Source organism: Lepidochelys olivacea (assembly GCF_965140295.1).
Source record: "Lepidochelys olivacea isolate rLepOli2 genome assembly, chromosome: 25".
NCBI lineage: Eukaryota > Metazoa > Chordata > Testudines > Cheloniidae > Lepidochelys > Lepidochelys olivacea.
Window position 1 is genome coordinate 5,367,222 of NC_140435.1, and position 24,815 is coordinate 5,392,036.

Sequence of the window (24,815 nt, forward strand, 5' to 3'; positions counted from 1 at the left end):
TGTCTGTTTTAGTCTGATTTAGGCCCACCTATGACTGATAAACTGTGCTGGTTCATGGTCATGGCTGACTTCCATAGTGCAGAGATTTGAAAACAAAACAATTTCACTTCAGTGTAATCGGTTATTTCAGGATCTCCCATAGGTCCAGAGCCCTCTCTGGGTATGCTAGTCAGCTGCCAAACACTGACTTGTCCCAGCAATCACCCACCCACCCCTTTGAGTAAGCTCTCATCTACACCAGCCATGCCTGACACATTCCATGCTATTCTGTGTCCTAACCTGCCAGTGCTTGGGGCAGGGTTTATTGACCGAAAGCTTATGGTTATAAGTAATTTATTTGCATGTATGGAAATTAGTTTATTAATCTGCATACAATGACACACATGGAGCAGAACAAAACTTGACAGCTATGGAGGAAACTGAAGGAGTGCAGGGGTGTGGAGATCCAGGGGTGTGTGTGGAAGGCAGACTGAAAAGGAGCAGAATATGACTTAGGAGGTGCAGAGGAGGAGGGGTGACAGATGGAAAATGTGAGAGATGCAATATTGTAAAGGGAACGGGAGTGACAATGTGGGGGCAGGTAAATCTAGACTGGAGGCGGGACACTGTCAGGGAGTCCGGAGTCGGATATGAGTAAAGGAGGAGACTGGGTGGGCTGGAGAGGAAGGCAGGAAGGGGGATGGAGTAGTGATAAAGGAGAGATAGGGAGAGTGATAGAATGGCAGCTCCCCCTTTTCAGGGATTAGCAGAGGCGAAGGAGTGCCCTCTAAGAACCCAGAGGGGTAAGATGTTTTTGCCCATGTATGTCACCTTGAGTTTTGACCCTGAAATGTTCACACACTGAGGGGGTGGGGGGAGGAGCTGCAGCACAGGTGGACCAAAGGACCAAACCAGAAGGCAAAACTGGAAAAAAATATGGGTGGATATGAATCATTAATTTTGGTGCCTGGATCCTTGACGGAATGATTGGGGTTGGCAGTACCTTCAGACAGCCTCTTTGCAGGCTCTCAGGAAAGGAGTTAATGTAACTCTACCAAGCATTTTATTTCTTCTAAACAGCCAGCTTGTTTTGGAATTGTTGTTCATTTTTGTCTGTCAACTTTGGATGAGCTGCTGTTTCTTCTCCAGCCAGGAAAAATCCCCCTTGGTCTGTGAGAATGATATTTAGTTAATATAATAAGCTAGTGATTGAAGTCACTGATGTTCTTCTGCACAATTTCCCGTGTTGTCATTGAGGCTGTTTCTAAAAGCCTTGCCTCTCTTTATTTCCACTTTTCATTTCTCATGCTCTCTTTGTGGGAAGACTGAATACCACAGAGATGACAAGGAGCACATGAACACAGGCCACAGTTGGGCAGGTCACCATTAAATGATGATTTTGGTCAAGTGGCACCAAAAGTCTGGAAGACTGCCTTAGAATGAGTGGGGGGGACATACCCAGCGCTGCACCATCTGTTGAAAGCCAGTATACTGTGATCATATCAGATCTCACAAGCAAAACGGGGTCAAATCAAGCTGGGCAAGTGCTTAGATGGAAGACCTCTCAGGAGCCACCTAGGTGCTGCAGGAAGTGGTATTGACTAACAGATTTATTTGGGCATAAGTTTTTGTGGGTAAAAAATTTCGTGGGATGCATCTGAAGAAGTGGGTTTTTTACCCACGAAAGCTTTATGCCCAAATAAATCTGTTAATCTTTAAGGTGCCACCGGACTCCTTGTTATTTTTTGTGGATACAGACTAACACAGCTACCCCCTGATACTTGAAGTTTTGGTGATTCAGTAGGGGATCCTGTTCTCTCTAAATTTCCATCAAGCCAATGCCCAAGAAGAATGCTTGGCAGAGTGGCTGGAGGTGCTGAGTCAGACTGTAGATGAGCAGTAGAGTGAACTATTTGATTCAGTTATTTGTTTGTTGCCCTACATATGAGAGAGAGAGGGCATGGCTACACTTGCAGATGTGAGTTAAACCCGCCTTCGTACAGCGCAGTAGGGAAAGCTCAGCGGTCTGTCCACACTGACAGCTGCAAGTGCACTGGCGTGGCCATATTTGCAGCAGTTGCAGCGGCATTGGGAGCGGTGCATTGTGGGCAGCTATCTCACAGAGCAGATCTTCCCATTCTGGCGCCGTGGCTTGTGGGAAGGGGATGGGGAGTGAAGGGCATTCTGGGTCCTCTCCCAATGCCCCGTGATGCATCGGTTCACATCCCAGCATTCCCTTTGTTTCCGTCCACATTTGGCGCCATCTTTCAACATTTTTTGTACTGCGTGCTCTGTCTTCCCTTTTTCTCTGCGGGAATGGAGCCCAAACTGCTGAGGAATATGCTGACGACTCTCGCCAACGCATCACTTTTGGCAGTCGAGTTATTCCTTAAGATCCAAAGTGACAGTGAGGACTCTGACAATGATATTGACTGGAGTAACACAAATGACACGAGTTTGCTTGTGGCATTCACGGACATGCTCACCACCGTGGAATGCCGCTTTTGGGCTCAGGAAACAAGCACTGAGTGGTGGGATCACTTCGTCATGCAAGTCTGGGATGATGAGCAGTGGCTGCAGAACTTTCGGATGAGAAAAACCACTTTCATGGGACTCTGTGAGGAGATTGAGTGCTGCCCTGACGGTGGAGAAGTAGGTGGCTATTGCAGTCTGGAAGCTGGCAACTCCAGACAACTACCGGTCGGTTGCTAACCAGTTTGGAGTGGGGAAGTCGACTGTTGGAATCGTGTTGATGCAGGTTTGCAGGGCCATTAATCACATCCTGCTCAGAAGAACCATGACTCCGGGTAACATGCATGGCATTGTGGCAGGCTTTGCTCAAATGGGTTTCCCTAACTGCGGAGGGGTGATAGATGGGACGCATATTCCAATTCTGGCACCAACCCACCTAGCCTCCGAGTATGTTAATCGGAAGGGCTATTTCTCTATGGTTTTCCAGGCACTTGTGGATCACCGTGGGCGTTTCATTGACATTAATGCAGGCTGGCCCGGAAAGGTGCATGACACACGCGTCTTTCGTAACACTGGCCTTTTCAGGAAGCTGGGACTTTTTTTTTCCAGACCAGAAGATCACCATAGGGGAAGTCGAAATGCACATTGTGATCCTTGGAGACCCTGCTTACCCTTTGATGCCGTGGCTCATGAAACCCTACATGGGGAGCCTTGACAGCAGCTAGGAGCAGTTCATCAACAGGCTGAGCCGGTGCAGAATGACTGTGGAGTGTGCTTTTGGCCGTTTAAAGGGTTGCTGGCGCTCTCTGTATGGGAAGCTGGACCTGGCTGATAACAGCATCCCCGTGCTTATATCCGCATGCTGTACCCTCCATAACATTTGTGAAGGGAAGGGTGAAAGATTCACTCAGGCATGGAACTCAGAGGTTCAACACCTGAAGGCTGAATTTGAACAGCCAGAGAGCAGGGCTATTAGAAGGGCCCAACGTGGGGCTGCAAGGATTAGGGATGCCTTGAGGGAGCAATTTGAGGCTGAAAGCCAACAGTAGCGTCTGGTGTGGTGCCCTGCACGGGAGTGAAGTGCGGTAGGAATCTGTGTTTGCTACGTATGATACGCTGACTTGTAGTGCCTGTTGGTTTCCTGGGCTACGGTTTCTTTTATGTTCTGCAATAATAAAGAATGTTTTCAAAGCCAAAAAATCCATGTATTGAAAAGAAACACAACACAACTGCTTGGGAAACACAAAGGGCAAGGGGGTGGGATGGGGTGGGGAACGGTACAATCACAGATTTGCATATGTAATGTCTGGAGTGCTGTGCGATGCATGCTGCGCTTCAGGATGACTACACTGCACGGTGATGGGGGTTGAGTGCAGTGGGTCAGGGTCGTAGTTTTCAGGGCTGGGTGGTGAAGGTGTTGGAGGCAGCGGGTGGTGGCAAGAACCTGGATGTTGGGGAAAGTGGTTCGGAGGTGACATGGGAGCATAAGGGAAAGAGTTTGGGGACAAGGGCTGCGGGGGCAGAGGAGGCGGGTACAGTAGTGCTCCGCCTGCATGGCTACGAGCGCCTGGATCAAGTCCACTTGGCGCTTCATGATGCTTTGTCAGCCACTCTGTGCTTTGGTGCCAGCGATCCGCATTCTGCTGGCGGACCCTCCTTTCACTCTCCCGCCACTCCTGCACTTTTTTATTTTCATTAGTTGAATGCTGTGTGATTTTATGCAGCATGTCCTCTTTGGTTCTACTTGGCCTCTTCCTGATTCTTTGCAGCCTCTTGGCCATTGATAACACGGACGGCTGAGATCTCAAGGTTGCATCTGTAAAGGCAAAATGCAACACTTAACAGAGGCAGCATTGTTCACACCAGACAGAGCAATGATTCCCCTGTACTCAAGGTCAAGCACAGTCTACGTAATAGCATAATTTGCCCGTCCCAAAGTGAGCGCACATAACCCACAGGAGCCCCAAAATGGTGAGTAAGCACAGGGTCGAGTGACTGATAGTTTCACGGCTGTAATGCCCTCTGGGTTTCATAGAATCATAGACTTTAAGGTCGGAAGGGACCATTATGATCGTCTAGTCTGACCTCCTGCACAATGCAGGCCATGGAATCTCACCCACCAACTCCTGTAACAAACCCCTAACTTATGTCTGAGCTACTGAAGTCCTCAACTCGTGGTTTAAAGACTTCAAGGTGCAGAGAATCCTCCAGCAAGTGACCTGTGCCCCAGGCTGCAGAGGAAGGCGAAAAACCCCCAGGGCCTCTTCCAATCTGCCCTGGGGGAAAATTCCTTCCCGACCACAAATATAGCGATAAGCTAAACCCTGAGCATGTGCCTTGGGGAAAGCCAGCAGCCGCAGGGGGCCCCTATACTGAACACTGTCCCCTCATTTTCCACGGTAGTTCGTTCTGAAAGAGATCTTGCTGCTGAGGGTGACCTGGGAAGCAAGGGAGGGTTTTCTGTTATAATGCGGCTTCTGCCCTGGCCCATATGCAGCTTGCCTGTGTGCAGCAATGGTCCCCTTGCCCCTCACGGCACAGTGGCACGGACAAGTTAGCCTGACTGGGACAAGGACCACAGTGGCTCTCCCGAAAAACCTGCGCAAGCACATCGCCCAAGTTGTGGCTGAGACCTTTGAAGAAATCACTGAGGCCGATTACCGCTATGTGAGAGAGCACAACAACGCCCTATTCCGCATCTAGGCATGCATGCAGCCCTAACCCTCCTCGCCCCAAGAGCCCGCACCGAATAACTTCCTTCCCAAAACAAAAGCCGCTTACTGGGAACCTCCTCTAGTGTTTGTCCTTCCCCAAGCACCAGCCGCCGTGACTGGCTACCCTCTTCCTGGCTTGAGAACAGCTCCTGGTTGCATGCATCTAGGGATGCTGGGGTGTCTTCCTCCGCCGGAGCACTCTCGCTCCCGCTTTGCTGCTGCTGCTGCTCCTCCTCCTCCTGCCTTGTTGCATTGGCCTCTGAGGTGTCCATGGTGGTACTCGGCGTGGAGGTGGAGTCGCCCCCAAGTATCGCGTCCAGCTCTTTGTAAAAACAGCAGGTCACAGGGGCAGCACCAGAGCAGCGGTTTGCCTGTCGGGCTTTGCAGTAGGCATTCCGCAGCTCCTGCAGTGCGTCCTGGTCATGGCCCCTTTCCAGCATGGCCCTTGATATCTACCCGAAGGTATCGTAATTTCTGTGGCTGGAGCGCAGCTGGGACTGGACAGCTTCCTCCCCACAAACACTGATGAGGTCCAGCACCTCGCCGTTGCTCCATAGTGGGGTTCGCCTGGCCCGTGGAGGCATGGTCACCTGGGAAGATGCGCTGAGAGCACTCCACGCCTGGCTGAGCAAACAGGAAGGGGATTTTCAAAATCCCCAGAGAATTTAAAGGGTGGGTCTGATAGTTGGTCACCTGAGGGCAGGGCAGTAGAGCTCAAAGTGATGACCAGCGTGGCTAGATCAGTCATTGTGGGACACTTCTGGAGGCCGATCACAGCGCACTATAGGACCAGGGCGTCCACACTGGTGCCGCAGCGCTCTAGTGGGGGCGCAGCAAACGTTATTCCACTCGCTGAGGTGGAGTACCAGCAGCACTGTAGCTGCGGAGACAGGGCGCTCTGCATGCCTTGCCAGTGTGGACGGGTAGTGATATAGCGCGCCTGGGGCTCCTTTAATGCGCTGTAACTCGCAAGTGTAGCCAAGCCCAAAGAAGCTACGTTTGGCTTGGTTTTTAAACAGCAAAGCTGGTATAGTGAGAGCAGGAGAAGAATTTGAGGAAACAGTGAACAAAATCTCATAACATTCAGGAGTCTGATCCTGGGGTGTTATTAAAGGGAGTTTCAATTATTACACCATATTTTAACCCACCAAGCTTTTCAAGAAAAGCTCTGCAAGCTAGCCACAGACTTATTTTGTCTATGAAGCGCTGGGTATATTTATAGCACCATTTGAGTCATCAATAATAATGACCTATGTACTGTTGAGACAGGTCACTGGGACAATGAAGTTAAGTGTATGGACACAAAGAAATGGAAACAGAAATTAGAGTGGGAAAAGACTTGTTGGGTCACCTTATTTGTCCAGGACCTGTACAGAGTGGCTGAAAGAAGAATCCCCTAGGATTTAGGACAAAAACTACGGGTAAAAGTCACAAAGCTCTGTGTATGCAGAGTTTGGAAAAGCTGGCACAGACTCAGGAAAAGCCTGTTTAAAAAGGGTTAGGAGTGAAGATCTTAAAACACTTTATGGGATGATGGGAGAAGGGCAGAGACTTGGAAACTCTTTGCACTTCAGGACTGGAACGAAATGGGGAGAATGTAAGTGGAACTTTCACACAACTTTTGCAAGAGATTCTCCTCTGAGGTCACAGAGAGAAAATTAGCAGAGGGGAAAGGTGTGGTTCCTCCCTGGAAATTGACTCTTTAAAGGTTTGTTTAGACTCGAATGTAAAGGTGTGGTGTTAGCTAACATGATTCAAAAGGCAAGTGTAGACCAGCCATGCTGCCTTTAAATGTTCTAACCTGGTCCACTTAAAGCCTGGGGGTAGACTGGGAGGGGGAGCTTTAATTAGACAATAATGTATCTTAGTGTGCCTTGTCTACATTAGACTTTTCAAATATGTTAGCTAACACATTCTAGCATCACACCTCTAAATCTTAGTCTAGACGAGGCCAAAATGGCCCCATGGGGCTCTCTGGTTAATGTCCCATCATTTCCACATTGTGTGCTCAGTTTTACAAGCTAGGATGGCTATTCTAATTGCGGGTACTGTGAACTCTCCCTGGAGGAGCAAAATACATAACATCCTCCCCAAAATGGATGAAAAGGCCACTTCATTTGGAACCTCAATTTTATGTTAAGGCAGCCTCACAAAATTCTACGTCTACATTTCAAGGACAAGTACAGCCTGGTAAAATATCATTAATGGCTTTTCTTTATCACAAGGGTGGACAAGTCAGTTTTGTGCCTAGGCCAGTAAGGACAAGTGTGCAAGGCTTTGTTTAGGGTTCCAGTCCCATGTATGTAGGAGGACAAGGTAACAATAGCACAGTTAGTGATGTTGAGGCCAGAGCAGGATCCTAAATGACTTGGAGTCAGGCTTCCCCTCTCCCGTTGCTCACTGACTGCAGGTAGCTGATTCTGTGTGACAGACTTGCAGAGCAGTGTAAGAAACAGCACACTGGGGGAAGGTGAGTCTGATGGCATGGGTGCTGTGTGCCTCAGGAGGAGCAGGAGAGGCTGGTTGTGAGAGAACCTAGCTGGAGCTTGAAGGAGGAGTGAAATGGCTTAGAAACCTCTTCATTGGCTTTGTCTCGTTTTGTTCCAGGCCTATCATGACTGTGAGATTCAGTCTCTGAAGGAGTAGGTGCTCTTTGTTGCCATGACGACAGGCGACTGCTGCCACCTACCTGGCTCACTGTGTGACTGTCCAGGAAGTGCTGCTTTGTCTAAGTCAGTGGAGGACTCCGACATCGGGCGACCACAGTATGTCACCCAAGTGACTGCAAAAGATGGCCGGCTGCTCTCGACAGTGATCAAAGCACTGGGAGCACAAAGGTAAAGGAACGTTGCTCACTGCTTGCGCTGGGTGGATCAGCCTTTTGCTCTTAGCTATTACTATATCCCAGCCCATTTGCCCAGGAGCTTCATGGTAAACTAATATGGGGGATGATATCTGTGTAGCCAGACCTGTCCAGGGAAATAGACCCTAAAATGGAACCTAATACTAAGCAAATACATACAGTTAATTAGGCTCTCAAATGTCCATTGCATCCTAACCAGACTACCTAGCACTGACCAAGCCTGGGCCCTGTGTGCTACTGGCATCAGCTGGGGCTGCAGCGAGGTGAGACATCCACCACTAAAAAAGCCAGGGACTAGGCTAACTGTCATGATTATTTAAGCACGAAAGACTTAAGACAAAATGCAATCCTTGCTCCAACAAGCTTATGATGTAAAAAGTGCACATGCAGACTGTACAATGCCCTTTCTCCCCAGCATACTGGAACAGCAAGGCACTTATATCTGAAGAAATCATGATGTCCAAATGTAACTAGTGTGGGATTCTTGTATATTTGAATATCCCAGCCACTCACAAAAACAGGCAGACAGAACAGAGGGTCGGTATGATGTGCCTGGGAGTCATAGAGGGTGATGTGTGTCAGCTGAGTCCATTCATGTGTCTGATAGAATCTAACCAAGCTAATAAAATTTAAAGCTGTATCTTTATAGAGCATTTGCCAATTTTTTTTCCACATCTGACTTCCAGTTTTGTCCTCTGCAGACCAGACTGTGTCTTAGTAGGCCTCCGGGATTGTTGATTCAACAAGCAAATGGCAGCGAAATGTGCTGAAACTTTTTGGTTAAAAAAAGTGCAGATAAGCTGGGCAGTCTCCCTCTGCAGAGAACACAGACCTCACATTCAACTCAGCTAGTGAGTTGGTCAGAGATCTTATTTTCAAATCCTACCTGAGTGTCAGTTATTCTATTCCATTTCAAATCTCTCCACAAACTACAGATAAAGAATTGATGAAGTGTGGAAAATGGTGACTCTATGAATATGTGGAAGGAAAAGCTAGACGCAGACATTGACAAAGGCAAAACTGAATTCTTTGTCTAACAAACCTGGAGCAGAATGGTAGAAGTGAGACTTGAACTTCTTTTCTTGGGGACTGCAATGGGAGTTCACGTTCCTCTCTGCAAACAGACCATCTGGGTTTTATGGGCCGGGATGTAGGAAGTCTGGCCTAGTAGTCAGAGAAGGAATAAGCTCTAGTGAGCAAAGCATCCAGGGTGGGGAAGGAAGTCAAAGGTCAACATCAGTTTTAACTGCCAGTTACCAGAGTCATGGGTCAAGCCAGAATCAGGAATCGAAGGTGAGGATCAGAGCCAAGGTCAGCTGCCAAATGCCAGACCCTAGGGTCAAGCTGGAGTTGGAGCCAGGACTGGTCAATGAGGGTTGGAGGTGAGGCAGGGAGGAGCCAGGAACAGGAAGAGAGGTAAGAATCAAGTGTGGAGCAGGAGCACAGTAGGAACAGGAGCGAAGGTTCGGTAAAGCAGGAGCAGAGCAGGAATAGGATTGGGTGCAGGAAGCAGGCACAAGCAGGGTTCAGTGCAACTACAACAGGAAACTTCTTTGTTGGTTGGACAAACTTCGTGTTCCTCCTCCTTGTTTAAATAGCATAATTGGATCAATCAGTGGAGCCAGGCAGTCTTTCAATCAGAGCTCCCATGGGTGGTGCCTTGACTGGGGCTATCGCCCTAGTAGCTTCTCAACCCACCTAGTTTCACTAGCTATTGGGTGGAGGCCAGGATGTGACAGTTGTCTGGGGGCTCCCAGGCCTGGGTTCAAGATCTGGGAGATCACATCACCCCCCTTCCTATCGCAGCAATAGGATGGGCTTTTCAAGATGGTTCTTGTGGAATATTTTTACAAATTTGGGGGCATGGACATTTTCAGCAGGCTCCCAGGAATGCCCCTCAGGCCTGTAACCCTCCCAATCAATCAAATGCCACAGCTTACCCTACTTGGTTTTAGAATCGAGCACTTCATGGCCGATATACTCTTCATGGTCCTGTACCCACGTTGGAATGGGGGATGGCTGGATCCGGTGGGGAAAAGGGTTAGCCACATATGGCTTCAATAGGGATGCATGAAATGCTGGGTGGATTTTGAAGGAACGAGGCAGGTAGAGTTTGAAGGTGACAAGGTATCAACCCTGTTAGTGGATTCGATACGGGCCAATGAATTGGTGATTGAATTTATGGGATGGTTTGTTGCTATGGAGGAGCTCTGCTGAGTGCCATACTTTATGGCCTACAGTGAAATTGGGGCCTTTTTGTTGCCATTGGTCCTCATATCGCTTGTAGTCCTGTTTGGCTTCCTCAGCCGGGTTTTTAGCTCCCCATGGGTACGATGGATCAGTTGTACCCCATCTGAAATGGCTGGAATAGGGGAGGTTGGGGGTAGTTAAGGATGGAATTGGGGATGGAACACGTAGTTTGCAATAAAAGGGCTTTGTCCTGTGTAGGCGTGTTCAGTGTTGTTATATGTGAACTCCGCATAGGATAGCGGTGAGGACCAGTCATTCTGATGGTGGTTGCTGTAGCTCTGGAGATACTGCTCCAGGATTTGGTTCACCCTTTCTGTCTGGCTATTCATTTACGGGTGATAAGATGAAGAAAGACAAGCGTGTACTCCAACTAATTGGAGGACCTTCCGCTAGAAGCAAGCAACGAACTGAGCACCATGGTCAGAAATAATGCGCTCAGGGAGTCCAGGAAGGCAGATGATCTGGTTTCCCTGTAGCTGGGCAATCTCCTCGAAGGAGGGTAACTGGGTGCAGGGCACAAAGTGGGCCATCTTCCTGAGGGTGTGTGATAAATGAAGGGGAGTGGGGGAAGTACCTCCCTGTTATGGACATCCAGCTAGCCAGTTAGCTATAAAATCCCTCTTAATAGCTGTTCTCTACTTGCTTTACCTGTAAAGGGTTAAAAAGTCTTACTGCTATGCATAAGTAAAAGGAAGTGAGTGGGCCCCTGACTAAAAGAGCCAATGGGAAGGCTAGAACTTTTTAAAATTGAGAAAAAACTTCCCCTTTGTCTGTGGTTGTTCTCCTGGGGAGAAGGGGACAGAACAGTAATGCTGAAAGAAGCTTTGGGCCAGGTATGAAAAATCATTTGTATCATACCTAAAAACAACGTACTTAAAACCCCAGATATGTAAGTAGATCAGGAAATGTCTAGGAAGATGCAATTAGGTTTATCTTTTTTATTTCTTTTTGGCTTGTGGATTCCTCTGTGCTAACCCCAGGTGCTTTTGTTTTGCTTGTAACCTTTAAGCTGCACCTCAAGAAAGCTATTCTTGTTGCTTAATTCTTGTATTTGCTCTTTTTAAATCTAGCAGTAGCCTGAGTTTTCCAATGTATTTTCTTTTTTTCTTTAAGAACAGGATTGGAGTTCTGTGTCTTAAGAGGTTTGTGCACATGTAGTTTTTGTTTGTTTGTTTGTTTTTAATAAGCTGGTGGCAACAGCTCATTTCCTTTGTTGTTTTTTTTTCTCAGCTCTTCCCCGGAGGTCGGGGTGAAAGGGCTTGAGGGTACCCCACAGGAAGGAATTCCCAAGGGTGCCTTCCTGGGTTCTCAAAGGGGTTTTGCACTTGGGCGGAGGCAGCATCTACTGATCCAAGATCAGAGAAAAGCTGTAACTTTAAAAGTTTAATACAAGCCTGGAGTGGCCAGTATTACTTTTTAGAATCCTTGCAGCTCCCACCTTCTGCACTCGAAGTGCCAGAGTGGGGAATCAGCCTTGACAAGGTGATTGAGAATAGTTAAGATGGCTATATACCTATTGTACTCAGGTAGCTCCATGATTAAGTCTTGTGAGATGGTCGAGGGTTGGGCAAGCTCTCAAGGTTTGTTATGTGGCACCTTAGTGCAGACACGCAAGTCACAGGAGGCTACATATGCCTGTGAGGCTACCAAAAGAAATAGTAGGCCAGGTGCTAGGTTTTGGAACAGCCAAAATGCCCCAAACGGGGGAATCGTGGCACATCCGCAGGGCTGCCACATGGGGGCTGCCAGGGGGAACATATATGCATCCCTTCACAAGGTCAGTCTGTCTTGGGTCTCATGCACTTCCTGGTCGATGGCTTCTTGATCATCGAGGGAAGTCCTCTTGGCAGAGGCTGAGCAGATTAGGACAAACTAGAAACTCAAGTTGCAGTGGGGGAGGTTTAGATTGGATATTAGGAAAAACTTTTTGACTAAGAGGGTGGTGAAACACTGGAATGCGTTACCTAGGGAGGTGGTAGAATCTCCTTCCTTAGAGGTTTTTAAGGTCAGGCTTGACAAAGCCCTGGCTGGGATGATTTAACTGGGAATTGGTCCTGCTTCAAGCAGGGGGTTGGACTAGATGACCTTCAGGGGTCCCTTCCAACCCTGATATTCTATGATTCTATGAAACTGGTCTGGGAGCATTGACACAGTGAGGAAATTATTGGACTTTAGGATGTAGGAGATCTCTTGGTTGGGTTTCTTCTGATCAGCATAATACTCCACATTTCAGGTCAGGGCATCTGCTTTGCCATTCCTACCACTTGCATGATAGGAGATTGTAAAATGGGAGAAGAACAGGACCCATTGGAGCTGTCTGTGATTGAGGGCTTTGACTTTCTATAAATATTCCAAATGCTTATAGTCTGTGTATACTTGGACCGGCTGTTGGGCCCTTTAAGGTAGTGTTGCCACTCCTTGAAGGCTGGCTTGATAGCCATGAGTTCATTTCATAATTTTGCTTGGCAGGAGTGAGCTTTCTAGACTAAACGGCATGCGGATTCATCACTTGCTGGCACCCATGCCTCTGGGAGAACACTGCTCCAGTTGCTACGTTAGAGGAGTCTCCTTCCACAATGAAGGCTCGTGTAGTATCAGGGTGGGCTAGTAAATGCAAGTTTTATGTAGTAAAGCGGTCAGAGGGGCAATCTGCTCGAAGGCACATTGGGCCTCCAGAGTCCAACTGAACTGGATGTTCTTATGGCATAAAGCGGTCAGAGGGGCAATCTCCTCTGAGAATTTCAAGATGAACCAGCGGTAGAAATTCATGAAGTCCAGGAAACGCTGAGCTTTGTGGATGTTCCAAGGTACTGCCCAATTTCAGACCGCTTTTATCTTTTTTGGATCCATTTTAATTCCTTCCAGGGACAGGATGAATCCCAAGAAGTCAGTAGAAACACAGTTGAAGGCACATTTTTCCAACTTGGCATACAATCAATCCATCTTGGCAAAGCCTCTCCAAGACAGTGTGAACATGAGTTGTATGTTGTTTGGAGCGGTCTGAAAAAATAGGTATATCATCAAGGTACATTACTACATATTGATCTAGGATGTCCCAGAATACATCATGAAGTACAGTATTGGAATGTAGTGGGGGCATTTGTAGTGGGGGCATTTGTCAGCCCGAATGGCATAACCAAATATTCAAAATGGCCATAGCGGATCCAAAAGATAGTAATCTCCGTGCCTAATGCACACAAGAATATATGCGCCCCAAAGGTCTAGTTTTGTGAATATTCGAGCAGCCCCTACTTTGTCCAACAGCTCTGGGATTAGGGGCAGCAGGTACCGATTTCTCACTGTTATCTGGTTCAAGGCCTGGTGGTCTACACAGAAATGGAGGCTTCATGAAGAGAAAAGGTACCCCAGCAGATGAGGTGGATTTACAGATGAAACCCGTGGCCAAATTCTCCTGGAGGTATGCATATAAGGTAGCTAGCTCAGGTTCAGACATGTCATAAAGCTGGCTGAATGGGACTGTTGCTCCAGGCTGTAAGTTTATAGGACAATTGTAGTCCCAATGGGGAGGTAGGGAGTCCGCATACATCAGCAAAATCACTGTATTTGGTGGGGAGTTAATTGAGGATTCCACCTCCCATATCTGTTAGGCCAATCACTACTTCCCCTGGGGCCTGGGTGTCTTCTGGGTGTTTCCCATCCATCAGATCCCAGCAGTGCTGTTGACAGAACTTTGAGGAAAAGGAGACTCATGACTCCTGCAAGTGAATGAGGGGATTGTGATGGGTTAGCCAGGAGATACCCAGAATCAGGGGGAAATGTGGGAAGCGTATTATGTTAAATTGCAGCATCTCTTGCTGCCCCCAGATTGTGACCTCCAGGGGGATGGTTTTAGTGACTACAGGCCCTGAGGATATTGGGGAACCATCAATGGTTTCTATTAGGTCTGGACAGACTTGAACTATAAGGGTCTGGTCTGTTGTCTCATCCATAAAGTTTTCTGCGGTGCCTGAATTGATGAGGGCCTTATGCACAGGGAGTTGCCAAGGCTGGGGCAGGATTCTTAGCCTATCGGGCCCTTGGAGTTGTGGCCCCACCTGGTGGGATTAGGTTCATGATCCTGTCAGAACTCAGCCTTGGGAGTGGGGTTGTATCTTGCCTATGTGCCCAGCTCAGACCAGGACTGGGTTGGCTTGTTCTCCAGACCCTTTTGTGTTAGCTTTCGGGCCAGGCAGGTGGAGACGAAGTGGCCTGGCTGGCTATAATAGAAGCACAGATTAAGGTGTTGTCTATTGGGTGGAGGCCAGGATGTGGTAACTGTCTGGGGACTCCCAATCCTGGAGGTTTCTTCAGGGTTAAGTTGCCAGCAGGCAGAATCCATCTGCATCTGCTTGGCATGCTAAATAGTGTGGTAGTTGTGGCAGGCGCATGCATGGGAAGTGGAAACTCTCACTTCTCTTCTCTCTACCCAGGCTCAACAGATAGTGATCGATGGCTCCATGTCTAGTTGGCAGCTGGTATCAAGCGGAGTGCCCCAAGCATCGGTCCTGGGGCCAGTTTTGTTCAATATCTTCATTAATGATCTGGAGGATGGCGTGGATTGCACCCTCAGCAAGTTTGTAGATGACACTAAACTGGGAGGAGTGGTAGATACGCTGGAGGGTAGGGATAGGATACAGAGGGACCTACTCTAGACAAATTGGAGGATTGGGCCAAAAGAAATCTGATGAGGTTCAACAAGGACAAGTGCAGAGTCCTGCACTTAGGGTGGAAGAATCCCATGCACTGCTACGGACTAGGGACCGAGTGGCTAGGCAGCAGTTCTGCAGAAAAGAAACTAGGGGTTACAGTAGATGAGAGGCTGGATATGAGTCAGCAGTGTGCCCTTGTTGCCAAAAAAGCTAACGGCATTTTGGGCTGCATAAATAGGAGCATTGCCAGCAGATCAAGAGATGTGATCAGTCCCCTTTATTAGGCATTGGTAAGGCCTCATCTGGAGTACTGAGTCCAGTTTTGGGCCCCACACTACAAGAAGGATGTGAAAAAATTGGAAAACGTCCAGCAGAGGGCAACAAAAATGATTAGGGGACTGGAACGTATGACTTATGAGGAGAGGCTGGGGGAACTGGGATTATTTAGTCTGCAGAAGAGAGAGCTGCTTTCAACTACCTGAAAGGGGGTTCCAAAGAGGATGGATCTAGACTGTTCTCAGTGGTAGCAAATGATAGAACAAGGAGGGATGGTTTCAAGTTGCAGTGGGGGAGGCCTAGGTTGGATATTAGAAAAAACTTTTTCACTAAGAGGCTGGTGAAGCACTGGAATGTGTTACCTAGGGAGGTGGTGGAATCTCTTTCCTTATAGGTTTTTAAGGTCAGGCTTGACAAAAGCCCTGGCTGGGATGATTTAATTGGGGATTGGTCCTGCTTTGAGCAGGGGGTTGGACTAGATGAGCTCCCAAGGTCCCTTCCAACCCTGTTATTCTATGATTCTTCTCACGCCTTTCCCACAACTGGTTGTCAAGTTGTATAGTCAGCTCTATAAAGGTGTCCAGGCCCGCTAGGGTTTCCACTGGGGCCGGAGCATCCTTGAGCTCCTCACTCAGACCCCATTGGAAGTGGAATAGGTGGGCCACCTCATTCCACTCTGTGTCCGGTGCCAGTCGGCAAAAGTGAGCTGCATATGCGGCAGAAGTACCCTGCCTCTGCTGGGCAGCCTCAGCCATTAGAGCATGGTGGGGGTCAACAGTGCCTGTAGGAAGGTGTCCGAACTGGTTAGTACTGGATGAATGCCCTCTAATAGTGGGGAGTCCAGTCTAGTGCCTCCCCCGTTAGCAGGCTGACTACCAGGCCTACCTTGGCCTGGTTGGAGGAGTACATTTGCGGCTAACGTCAGAACTGGAGGCGACCCTGATTTATAAACCCTTTCCATGGTGCCTATTGAAATGTTCTGGCAATGGAGTCACAGGCCCTTGTGCGAAGGGTGCACTGGTCCCTCTAAGCTGTGCGCGTGCACAGTGATCCGAAACACCGTGTGCACAAAAATTTGCACAGAAGCACAAATTGCATAGAAGAAATTTTTTGCGCACACAGCCTGTCAAAAATTAGAGGGAACATTGACCCAGAGGTCAGTGTTCTCGGCATGGAGTTGAAGAGCCTGTTGGTGTAGTGCTTGATTCTCCTCAGTCAACTGAGAAAGATGGGCCTGTGTTGCCTGGTAGTCTGCCTGGAGGTGGGGTACCCACTCAGTTCTCTAGTTCCCTTTGTGAAGAAAGAGTGAGCCTTGCTGATTCCATTCTGCTGAGCCCTCCCTAAGAAGCAGTATGAGCAAGCTGTTATGGACTGGGATTCAGGCAGTGTGCCTAGTAGAGCAGGAGTCAGGTCCAATGGGTGGAGCAGACATACAGGGTGGGGCAGGAAGCTAAGCAGCACCAGAGTCAACTGCAAGTTACTAGAGCCAGGAGTCAAGCCAGAATCAGAACCAGGAATCGAAGCTGAAGGTCAGAGCAGAGGTCAGATGCTAAGTGCCAGAGCCAAGGGTCAAACAGGACGGGAGTCAGGGTCAGAAGTTGGAGGCCAGGCTGGAGCCAGGACTGGATTGGAGGTGAGACATAAGGGCAGGAGGAGAGGCAAGGATCAAGCACAGAGCAGGAGCACAGTGGGAACAGGAGTGAAGGTGGGGGTAAGACAGGAGCCAGGAGCAGAGCAGGAACAGGGTTGGGTGCAGGAAGCAAGCACAAGCAGGGTCCAATAGAGCCACAACAGGAAACCACCTTGTTGCTGGGACAAACTTAGTGTTCCTCCTTCTGGTTTAAATAGCGTAGCTGGACCAATTGGTGGAGCTAGTCAATCCTCCAATCAGAGCTCTCGTGGCTAGTGCCTTGGCTGGGGCTATAGCCCTAGCTTCTGAGCCCATCCAGTTTCAGTAGCCATTGGGTGGAGGCCAGGATGTGGCAGCTGTCTGGGGGCTCCCAATCCTGGATTCAAGACTTGGGACATTCCACTGGGTGGGAAACAGCTCATGCCTTTAAATTAGGTGGGGGAATGAGGATCAGTTAAGCAAACTCTGTCTGGAATTCCAGAGCATAAAAATGCAATCGTATCTGTAAATTGTGCTGCTTTAGGGCTCCTGGTGTGAGGGTGTCTATATGGCTGTAATGGAATCCTACTCAGCCATTGCTATTTCAAATCTCTGCATTTTCACAACTACTTAAGGTGTTGGTGAAGTCAAACAGAGCCATGTGGCTGAATCTGATTGTGAACATGGCCAAACCAAGAGCTAAGTAACTGCAGAACAAAGTGAAATACAGTAGAACCTCAAAGATACCAACATCAGAGTTACAGACAGACAGGTCAAGTGGACACCATGGGGAACTGGAAGTAAGCTATCAGGCAGCAACGGAGACCAAACCCCTCTCCCTCCCCAAACCCCACAAATAAACCAGCAAATACAGTACTATACCATGCCTGTATTGCATCTTAAAGGTAGGCACATCTGAACTGCCTGTCCCCGTCCCCACTCCCTACTAACCATGGGTTGGGGCAGCCACTTACAGGTAGGAGGTGGTGAATGCTGTTTTCCCCTTTCCTTCCCCCCTGGCTGGGAGGGGAACAAGCTTGCAAGCTCAGAGTCCGGGAAAGAGACTTTCTGAGCTGCTACTGAAACGTGTTGTGGAGTGGAAGCTGCTGGAGCCAGAACTCCTGCCTGCGTGCTGCACTCTGGAGGAGCAGCTCTGTTTTAAAGGACCACAGCCTGCACTGTTTGCCCACTGACACTGCAGTCTCCCAGAGTGCCTCTCTCATTAACTTTGCAGCCAGGGGGCTAGAACCAGTCCTCACCCCCACTCACCAGGCAGCCACTGCAGAACTCTGAGCCCTTGCTCTGAGCAGTCCACCCTGAGGAGCGTTCCATAACAGCTTGTTCAGAGTTATGAACAACCTCCATTCCCGAGGTGTCCGTAACTCTGAGGTTCTACTGTACTGAGTGCTGCTGCTGCGTTTATTTGGCTCAGATAAGTATGTGAAATGGAAGAGTTATTGAAAGCAAAATAGGAAGAGATGGAAGGAACCACACTACTGATAACGTAAACTCTGTCCTGCCACAGTAACTGACCTCAAGATCTCATGAAACCAAACAATGCCAGGAACAGCGTGACCGATCTTAAAACCGTGAGAGAGAGAGACGGAGCTAGGTCAGGGTTGCAATCTCTCCACAAAATGGAGTCACATTTGAAATATTTCCTTTGTAGTGCCAGCAAAATTTTGCCTTTTTATTTTGAAAGCTTTTCAGATGTTATCCACTGGATTGCTTATTGGTAGCCAAGGTTATATTAGGACACTGGAAATCTGAGATTTCTCAAACAGGAAGAGTGTAGATAAAATATCTCACAGATGCAGTTCTTAGCAAATAATACAAAAGCATGAGAGTATTTGAGATTTGGGGTGGTTGTTTTTTTTGTTTTGTTTTTTTGTTTTTATTATAAACTACCTCAGTTGTTAATGCTGCTTATACATTATCTGAGCCATATTTATATAGCACCATAACTGGATTTGGTGCTTGACTGAAATAAGACGCTGCCCCATGCCCTGAAGAATTGCACTGTGGATCAAAAGAAAGAGGCAGAAGTAGGGAGAGCCAAGATACTTTTATGTTTTGCATGAGGCTTCTAAGCTATAGTGTTTTTTTTCATCCAAGTCCTGGCTAGGGCAAGCAGAGAGGAGTAGGAGGCCCAGGAATGGAGTCAAGCAGTGTCAAGTGGGATTTGAAAGCAAGCGAGGGTTTGTGGCACGTTGGCAGAGGGTTCCAGGAGCCGGAGGCAGAAGGAGGTGGGAGTAGATAGAGCAAGGAGAATGGGCAGAATACAATGGGGGATGTGTATACTATGGAATGTTCAGTGCCCTGGTGAGCTCTGAACTTGACATGGAAGGTGACAGGTTGGTGAAGTGATGCCAAGGTGTGGCAACGTGGTCAGAGTAGCAGGAAAGCGCTTTGACCACATCACCCCACCCTGATATCACTTCATCAGTCCCCTGCCACTTTCCACATTGAGTTCAGAACTCCCCGGGGCATTGCACATGACTGTTGCTTGTCGTGAAGGCTGGATAGTCATTGAGGCCCGAGAGGAGCAGTTGATGGAAGTCCAAGTGAGTGAACTGTGGCATGAGCCAGGTTTAGCAGTATGGGGGAAGAAAGACGTCCTTCAGTGCTAGCACAGACTGGGTAGGACAGAGCTGCACCTCCGAAGTTCTACCCACTGGCAGCAGTGGGAGAGGGGTGCTGACTCTCCCCAATCCCTGCAAGTGTCAACCAAAGGCCCTGACCTACCCTCTCTCTAGCAGAGAAGCTGGGTGCAGGTGACACCTGCTGCTTCCTGCTCTCCCCACTCCCTGTCCTCACATACCTCCCAAATGCTGACTCCAACAGGAGGTGAGAGGAGGTCATTAAACCCAAACTTAGCCTTGGAACAAGCAGACAAAGAAAGTTATTAGCCAGGCACAAGGCCTTCTATGTACAGTCTGTGTTGGAGCACTGACAAGAAATAATACAGCAGTAGAGGGCTAAGAGCCTTCACAGCAGCACAACAGGCTAAAACGTGGCTTACAACCCTGCCACCCCCACGCCCCCCATAAAGGAGTTATTAATTTGGGCCATTTATATTAAACTTACTAAGCACCCAGCTGGAATTGGGAACAGTTTTGTGGGATTGTGTCTCAGATTACCTCCCCTTTCCTGGCATGTTGCCCCGCCTTCTGCTCCTTGGCATTTCCTCCAACATGACCTTTCTGTTGCAGTTTCACTGCAGTGTTTTCCTGATGCTGTGGAGAGGTGGGATTCCAAGACCACTTTTTCTGTTTCTGGCATCCTGTGATCTCTAAAACACTTCTTATATTTACATTAAATTTCAACCCTCGGCAATGTAACAATTAACAATGAAATGTAAGACCAGATCCACGAGAGGGATAAAGAGCAATGTAGCCAGGAAGTCAGCATGACCAGGCCAGACTCCTTGAAGACAGATTATTTGCATTCATTTCACTTCCATGCAATTTAATTTTATGTGTTGCATTGATTCATCACTGAAAATGCAAATTCCACCTAAACCGATATGAATCTATGAGGCAGAAATTCTCCCTCATTTTGCCAGAGTTCTCTGTAGATTTTGTTGTTTCAACCCATTCTTTTGTGCTTCTCTGTCCCTTTCTTTCTGTAATTGTAAATACTCTTATGAGCTACTTGGACAATGCTCCTGTGGTGAGCAGCTTTGGACTGTGCTAACAGTGCACAATAACAGAATTCCAGAAGGACCCAGGGAAAGGTACCCTCAGGACTATATGGACAAACTGAACTATTTTCATTTCGATCAACAACCCAGGACCATTGCTTGGAAAACTTAAAAGGCCCTGAAAGTATTTGCACTAGTCGTCCAAAGCTTTTCTAGTCCTGACAGGTCAGAAGATACTTGACCTTTAAAATCAAATCTCTCTGATTACTGTGTTGGCTTCCTCCACACTTGATTCCAATATGTCTGTCTTTGGTGATATTTCAAACCACAAGGGGAATGATTAATGCATTGTATTATTACTAAAGTGTAGTCTGTGTGCTAGGCCTGGCCTCTGTAGATATGTAGGAAGAAATAGCCCCCTAACCCTGCAGAGCTGACACTATATATGGACAGTGTACAAATGGAGGGTGGAGTTGGTTGCAGTGTGGTGGACAGAGAAGCTTAGTATGCCACTAATTTTGCTGGGTGGTCTTTTATTTATTAGCACATGGTATGCCTTTTGAGAGCATGGCTCCTGATCTGTTTTTATTTCAAATGCAACCTTGTCTTTAGTTCTTGCTGGGTTTGAGACAGCAGCTGCCAAAATGTGAGTAGGTGGGAGGGGGAAAGCAAGTGATAGTCTCAATTATCTGATTTTTAACATTGTGATTTCATGACTTGGATATTCATGATTGCTGTGTATGCTGTAGAGCTGAGACCCTAAGCTCTTTAGGGAGATATTTCTGTTTACAGCGTATGCTTGAAAATGAAGACTCTGAATCGGTCCATAGCATCTTAATCTGGTGCTTTTCAGAAGCTTCTCCAGCAGTACAGGTAGCCATTGTGGACCCTGGTCCACTGTAATTTTTGCTCCCTCATTACATACTAACATAGGCTAAGATGTAACTTTTAGTAATTCTCATGCAGTTACTGACATGGTCCACATGCTGTCATTTACTGTGTATCTTTTTGAAGCTATTTCTGCTGCTGCCACAGCAGTTTGCTTTGAAGATTCCCCCAATCTCCAGCACAATGCAGCACCTTGTCTAGCATTATAGCATGCCCTTGCAGGGAATGGCGGGATGTCTCAATGTTCCCTGGGCATGGCTGTGCCATTCTGCCCAGTCTGACAACAATTTCATCCCATTATTTGCCTCTTCTTTAGTGATGGTCCCATCTGTCGAATCTGCCATGAAGGTGGAAATGGGGAGGGGCTGCTTTCTCCCTGCGACTGCACAGGAACACTGGGGACCGTGCACAAGAGCTGCCTGGAAAAATGGCTCTCCTCCTCCAACACTAGTTACTGTGAGCTCTGCCATACTGAGTTTGTCGTAGAGAGAAGACCAAGGCCCCTCACAGAGGTACCACTTTCCTCCTGCTTGGCTTTTCATATGTTATTTTTCTTTACCTTTGAAGGAAAATGACTGATTTAACAGTATTTAATTCAGTACTCTGGATACCGTTAGGTCCCTTGGGCCCTAGATTCAGCCTGTCTTTTAAGCTGTGGGGAGGGATAGCTCAGTGGTTTGAGCTTTGGCCTGCTAAACTCAGGGTTGTGAGTTCAATCCTTGAGGGGGCTATTTAGGGATATGGGGCAAAAATTGGGGATTGGTCCTGCTTTTGAGCAGGGGGTTGGACTAGATGACCTCCTGAGGTCCCTTCCAACCCTGAGATGCTATGATTCTGTGTATTTAGCAAAACATGAATCATCTCCTTCCTTCAGTGTTTTTTAAAAATCGAACCTGCATAGTTTATTTTTAAAAGTTGCATAACTTAGTGTAGGCCCTACCTATAGATGAAACAGTCTCCCAGTCACATGGTGGGTCATTCTCAACCAGAGGTTTGTTTTGGACATAGACAATTTTGATCATGTCTTTTTAATGCACTATAACCAGCATTGAGTAAAAAAATTACTGAGAAATAGTCATTTTTCCTCAATTTTAATAAAACTAATATAATGTGAGGAGAATATATGACACATTATAAAAATGGCCTGACATAGTAACTTGAGCTGTAAGAAATCTGTGGAAGAGCAGAATTCATGCCTTTAGTCTGACTGGGAGTTGGCTGAGAGACAGGTGTATGTCCTAGAGGAGGGTTGGAGAATGGGGGTGAGGTTAGGATATTTGTTGTTTAGCCTCCTTATAGGCAGACACAATTGGGTGAATGAGGAGGCCAGAGAACTATAAATTTGCCTTTATGATAGAGACTGCAAACAAAAACACTGTGGAAATGCAGAATTGTTGTTTTCATTTGCCCTGTTGTCCATACATAGGTAGAATTCTGTCTTCTTCTATGTGGTGTCCCCTTTATTAAGTTAATATTCATGTTAATGGCTTTGAGAAGTCATTTTTCGTTCCCTATCCTCCTCAATATTTTGGCATCTAATATCTCAATGTTGCATTAACGTAGTTCTCTTGCATTTAATTTCCTTGGTGTATCTTGTCCATAAATATGATGCATGGTACACTTTTGATGTTGTATGTCATGGACCAGTCCTTAGTGAGTGACCCTGACATACATGAAACCATTTGGTTTGTAGGTCAGAAAGTTCGGTTCCTTCCCCTCTTTAGATAGGTTTTCTCTGGCTGGTTGTAATGTCACATCTCCTGCTCATTGTAGGGGTCATTCCATACAGGAGAGGAAGATATCTTAGACCAATTGATCTTTCAGACTTATCAAATTACTGTGCAGCTACTATACTATACCTGCTGAAGAGCTTGGGACTGACTCCTGCTTAGGGTGAGCATATCTAAAACATCACTGAGCTTGCAGATGTGTTTCCCCTGGGATGAATAAATAAATTGTGAATTACAGTACAAGGGGGCAGCAGCTGAGTTAGTCAGAAAACATGATTTTACTAAATAGACCTGATGAGGTTTCAAAGCTAAATAGATTTGAAACTTGTTAGAATCATAGGGGTAGAAGAGACCACAAGGGTCATCTAGTCTAACCCCCTGTCAAGATTTGTTTGCAGGATTTGTTGTGTCTAAACCATCCCAGACAGATGGCTATCCAGCCTCCTTTTGAAACCCTCCAGCAAAACACCTTCCACAATGTCCCTAGGCAGTCTGTTTCATTGTCCTAACAGTTAGGAAGTTTTTCCTGAGATTTAATCTAAATCTGCTATGCTGAAGTTTGAATCCAGTGCCTCTTGTCCTGCCCTCTGTGACAAGAGAGAACAACTTTGCTCCATCTTTTTTATGGCAGCCTTTCAAGTATTTGAAGAAGGGAGACTGTCCCCCCTCAATCTCTTCTTTTCCAAACTAAACATATCCACTTTCTTCAGCCTTTGCTCATATGGCTTGCATTCCATCCCTTTGATCATCTTTGTTGCTCACCTCTGGATCCTTTCCAATTTCTCCACATGCTTTCTACACATTGGTGACCAAAATTGGACACATACTCCAGCTGAAGCCTAACCAGCACCGAGTAGAGCAGTACTCTCACTTCCCGTGACTTGCATGCTATGCCTCTGTTAGTGCAACCTAAAATTGCATTTGCTTTTTTTTTTTTTTTTTTTTTTTTTTTGCAACAGCATCTCATTCTGACTCATGTTGAGGCTGTGATCCACCACAATTCCCAGATTCTTCTCAACCGTGCTGCTGCCAAGCCAGTTATCCCCCACTTTGTATTTGTGCATTTGTTTTTTCTTCTCTGTGTAGCACCTTACATTTGTCTTTGTTGAATTTCATTGTGTTGTCTTTAGCCCAGTTCTCCAATTTATCAAGATCCATCTGTATCTTAGCTCTATCCTCCGAAGTGTTGGCAGCCCCCCTATCTTTGTGTCATCTGCAAATCTGATCAGTGTGCTCTGTTCCTTCATCCAGGTCATTAATACAGACTTTAAACAGCACCGGAACCAGAACAAACCCCGTGAAACCCCACCTGAAACCTCCCTCCAATCTGACATAATTCCATTAATGGTTACTCTTTGTAGTTTTTTAACCAATTATGTATCCACCTAATGGTAGTTCTGCCAAGCTCTCATTTCTCCAGCGTACCTATCAGAATGTCATGTGGGACTGTGTCTAAAGCTGTGCTGAAGTCCAGATATATTATGTCCACTGCATTCCCCTTATCCACCAACCCAGTTATCCCGTCAGAAAAGTAAATCAAGCTGGTTTGGTTTGATTTGTTCTTGGTGAATCCATGCTGACTGCTTGTGTTACCCCCTTCATCCTTCAGGTATTCGCAAATTGAATGTTTTATACATTGCTGTAGTAGCTTCCCTATCAAAAGTTAGGCTGACTGGTCTATAGTTCCTTGGCTCCTCCTTTCCCCCCTTTTAAAAATGGGCACTACATTAGCCCTTCTCCAG

At 47.2% G+C, this 24,815-nt stretch overlaps 1 protein-coding gene across 1 annotated transcript in view; it reads left to right on the forward strand.

Annotated features, from left to right (window-relative positions):
- The window catches only part of MARCHF2 (membrane associated ring-CH-type finger 2), an 89,281-nt gene that overhangs the window by 22,637 nt on the left and 41,829 nt on the right, over positions 1-24,815 (forward strand). The window contains exons 2-3 of the mRNA XM_084614180.1: positions 7,773-8,002; positions 21,660-21,855. Coding sequence (XP_084470306.1) covers positions 7,827-8,002; positions 21,660-21,855 — 372 coding nt within the window. The 5' untranslated portion in view covers positions 7,773-7,826. The remainder of the gene's footprint in view (positions 1-7,772; positions 8,003-21,659; positions 21,856-24,815) is intronic.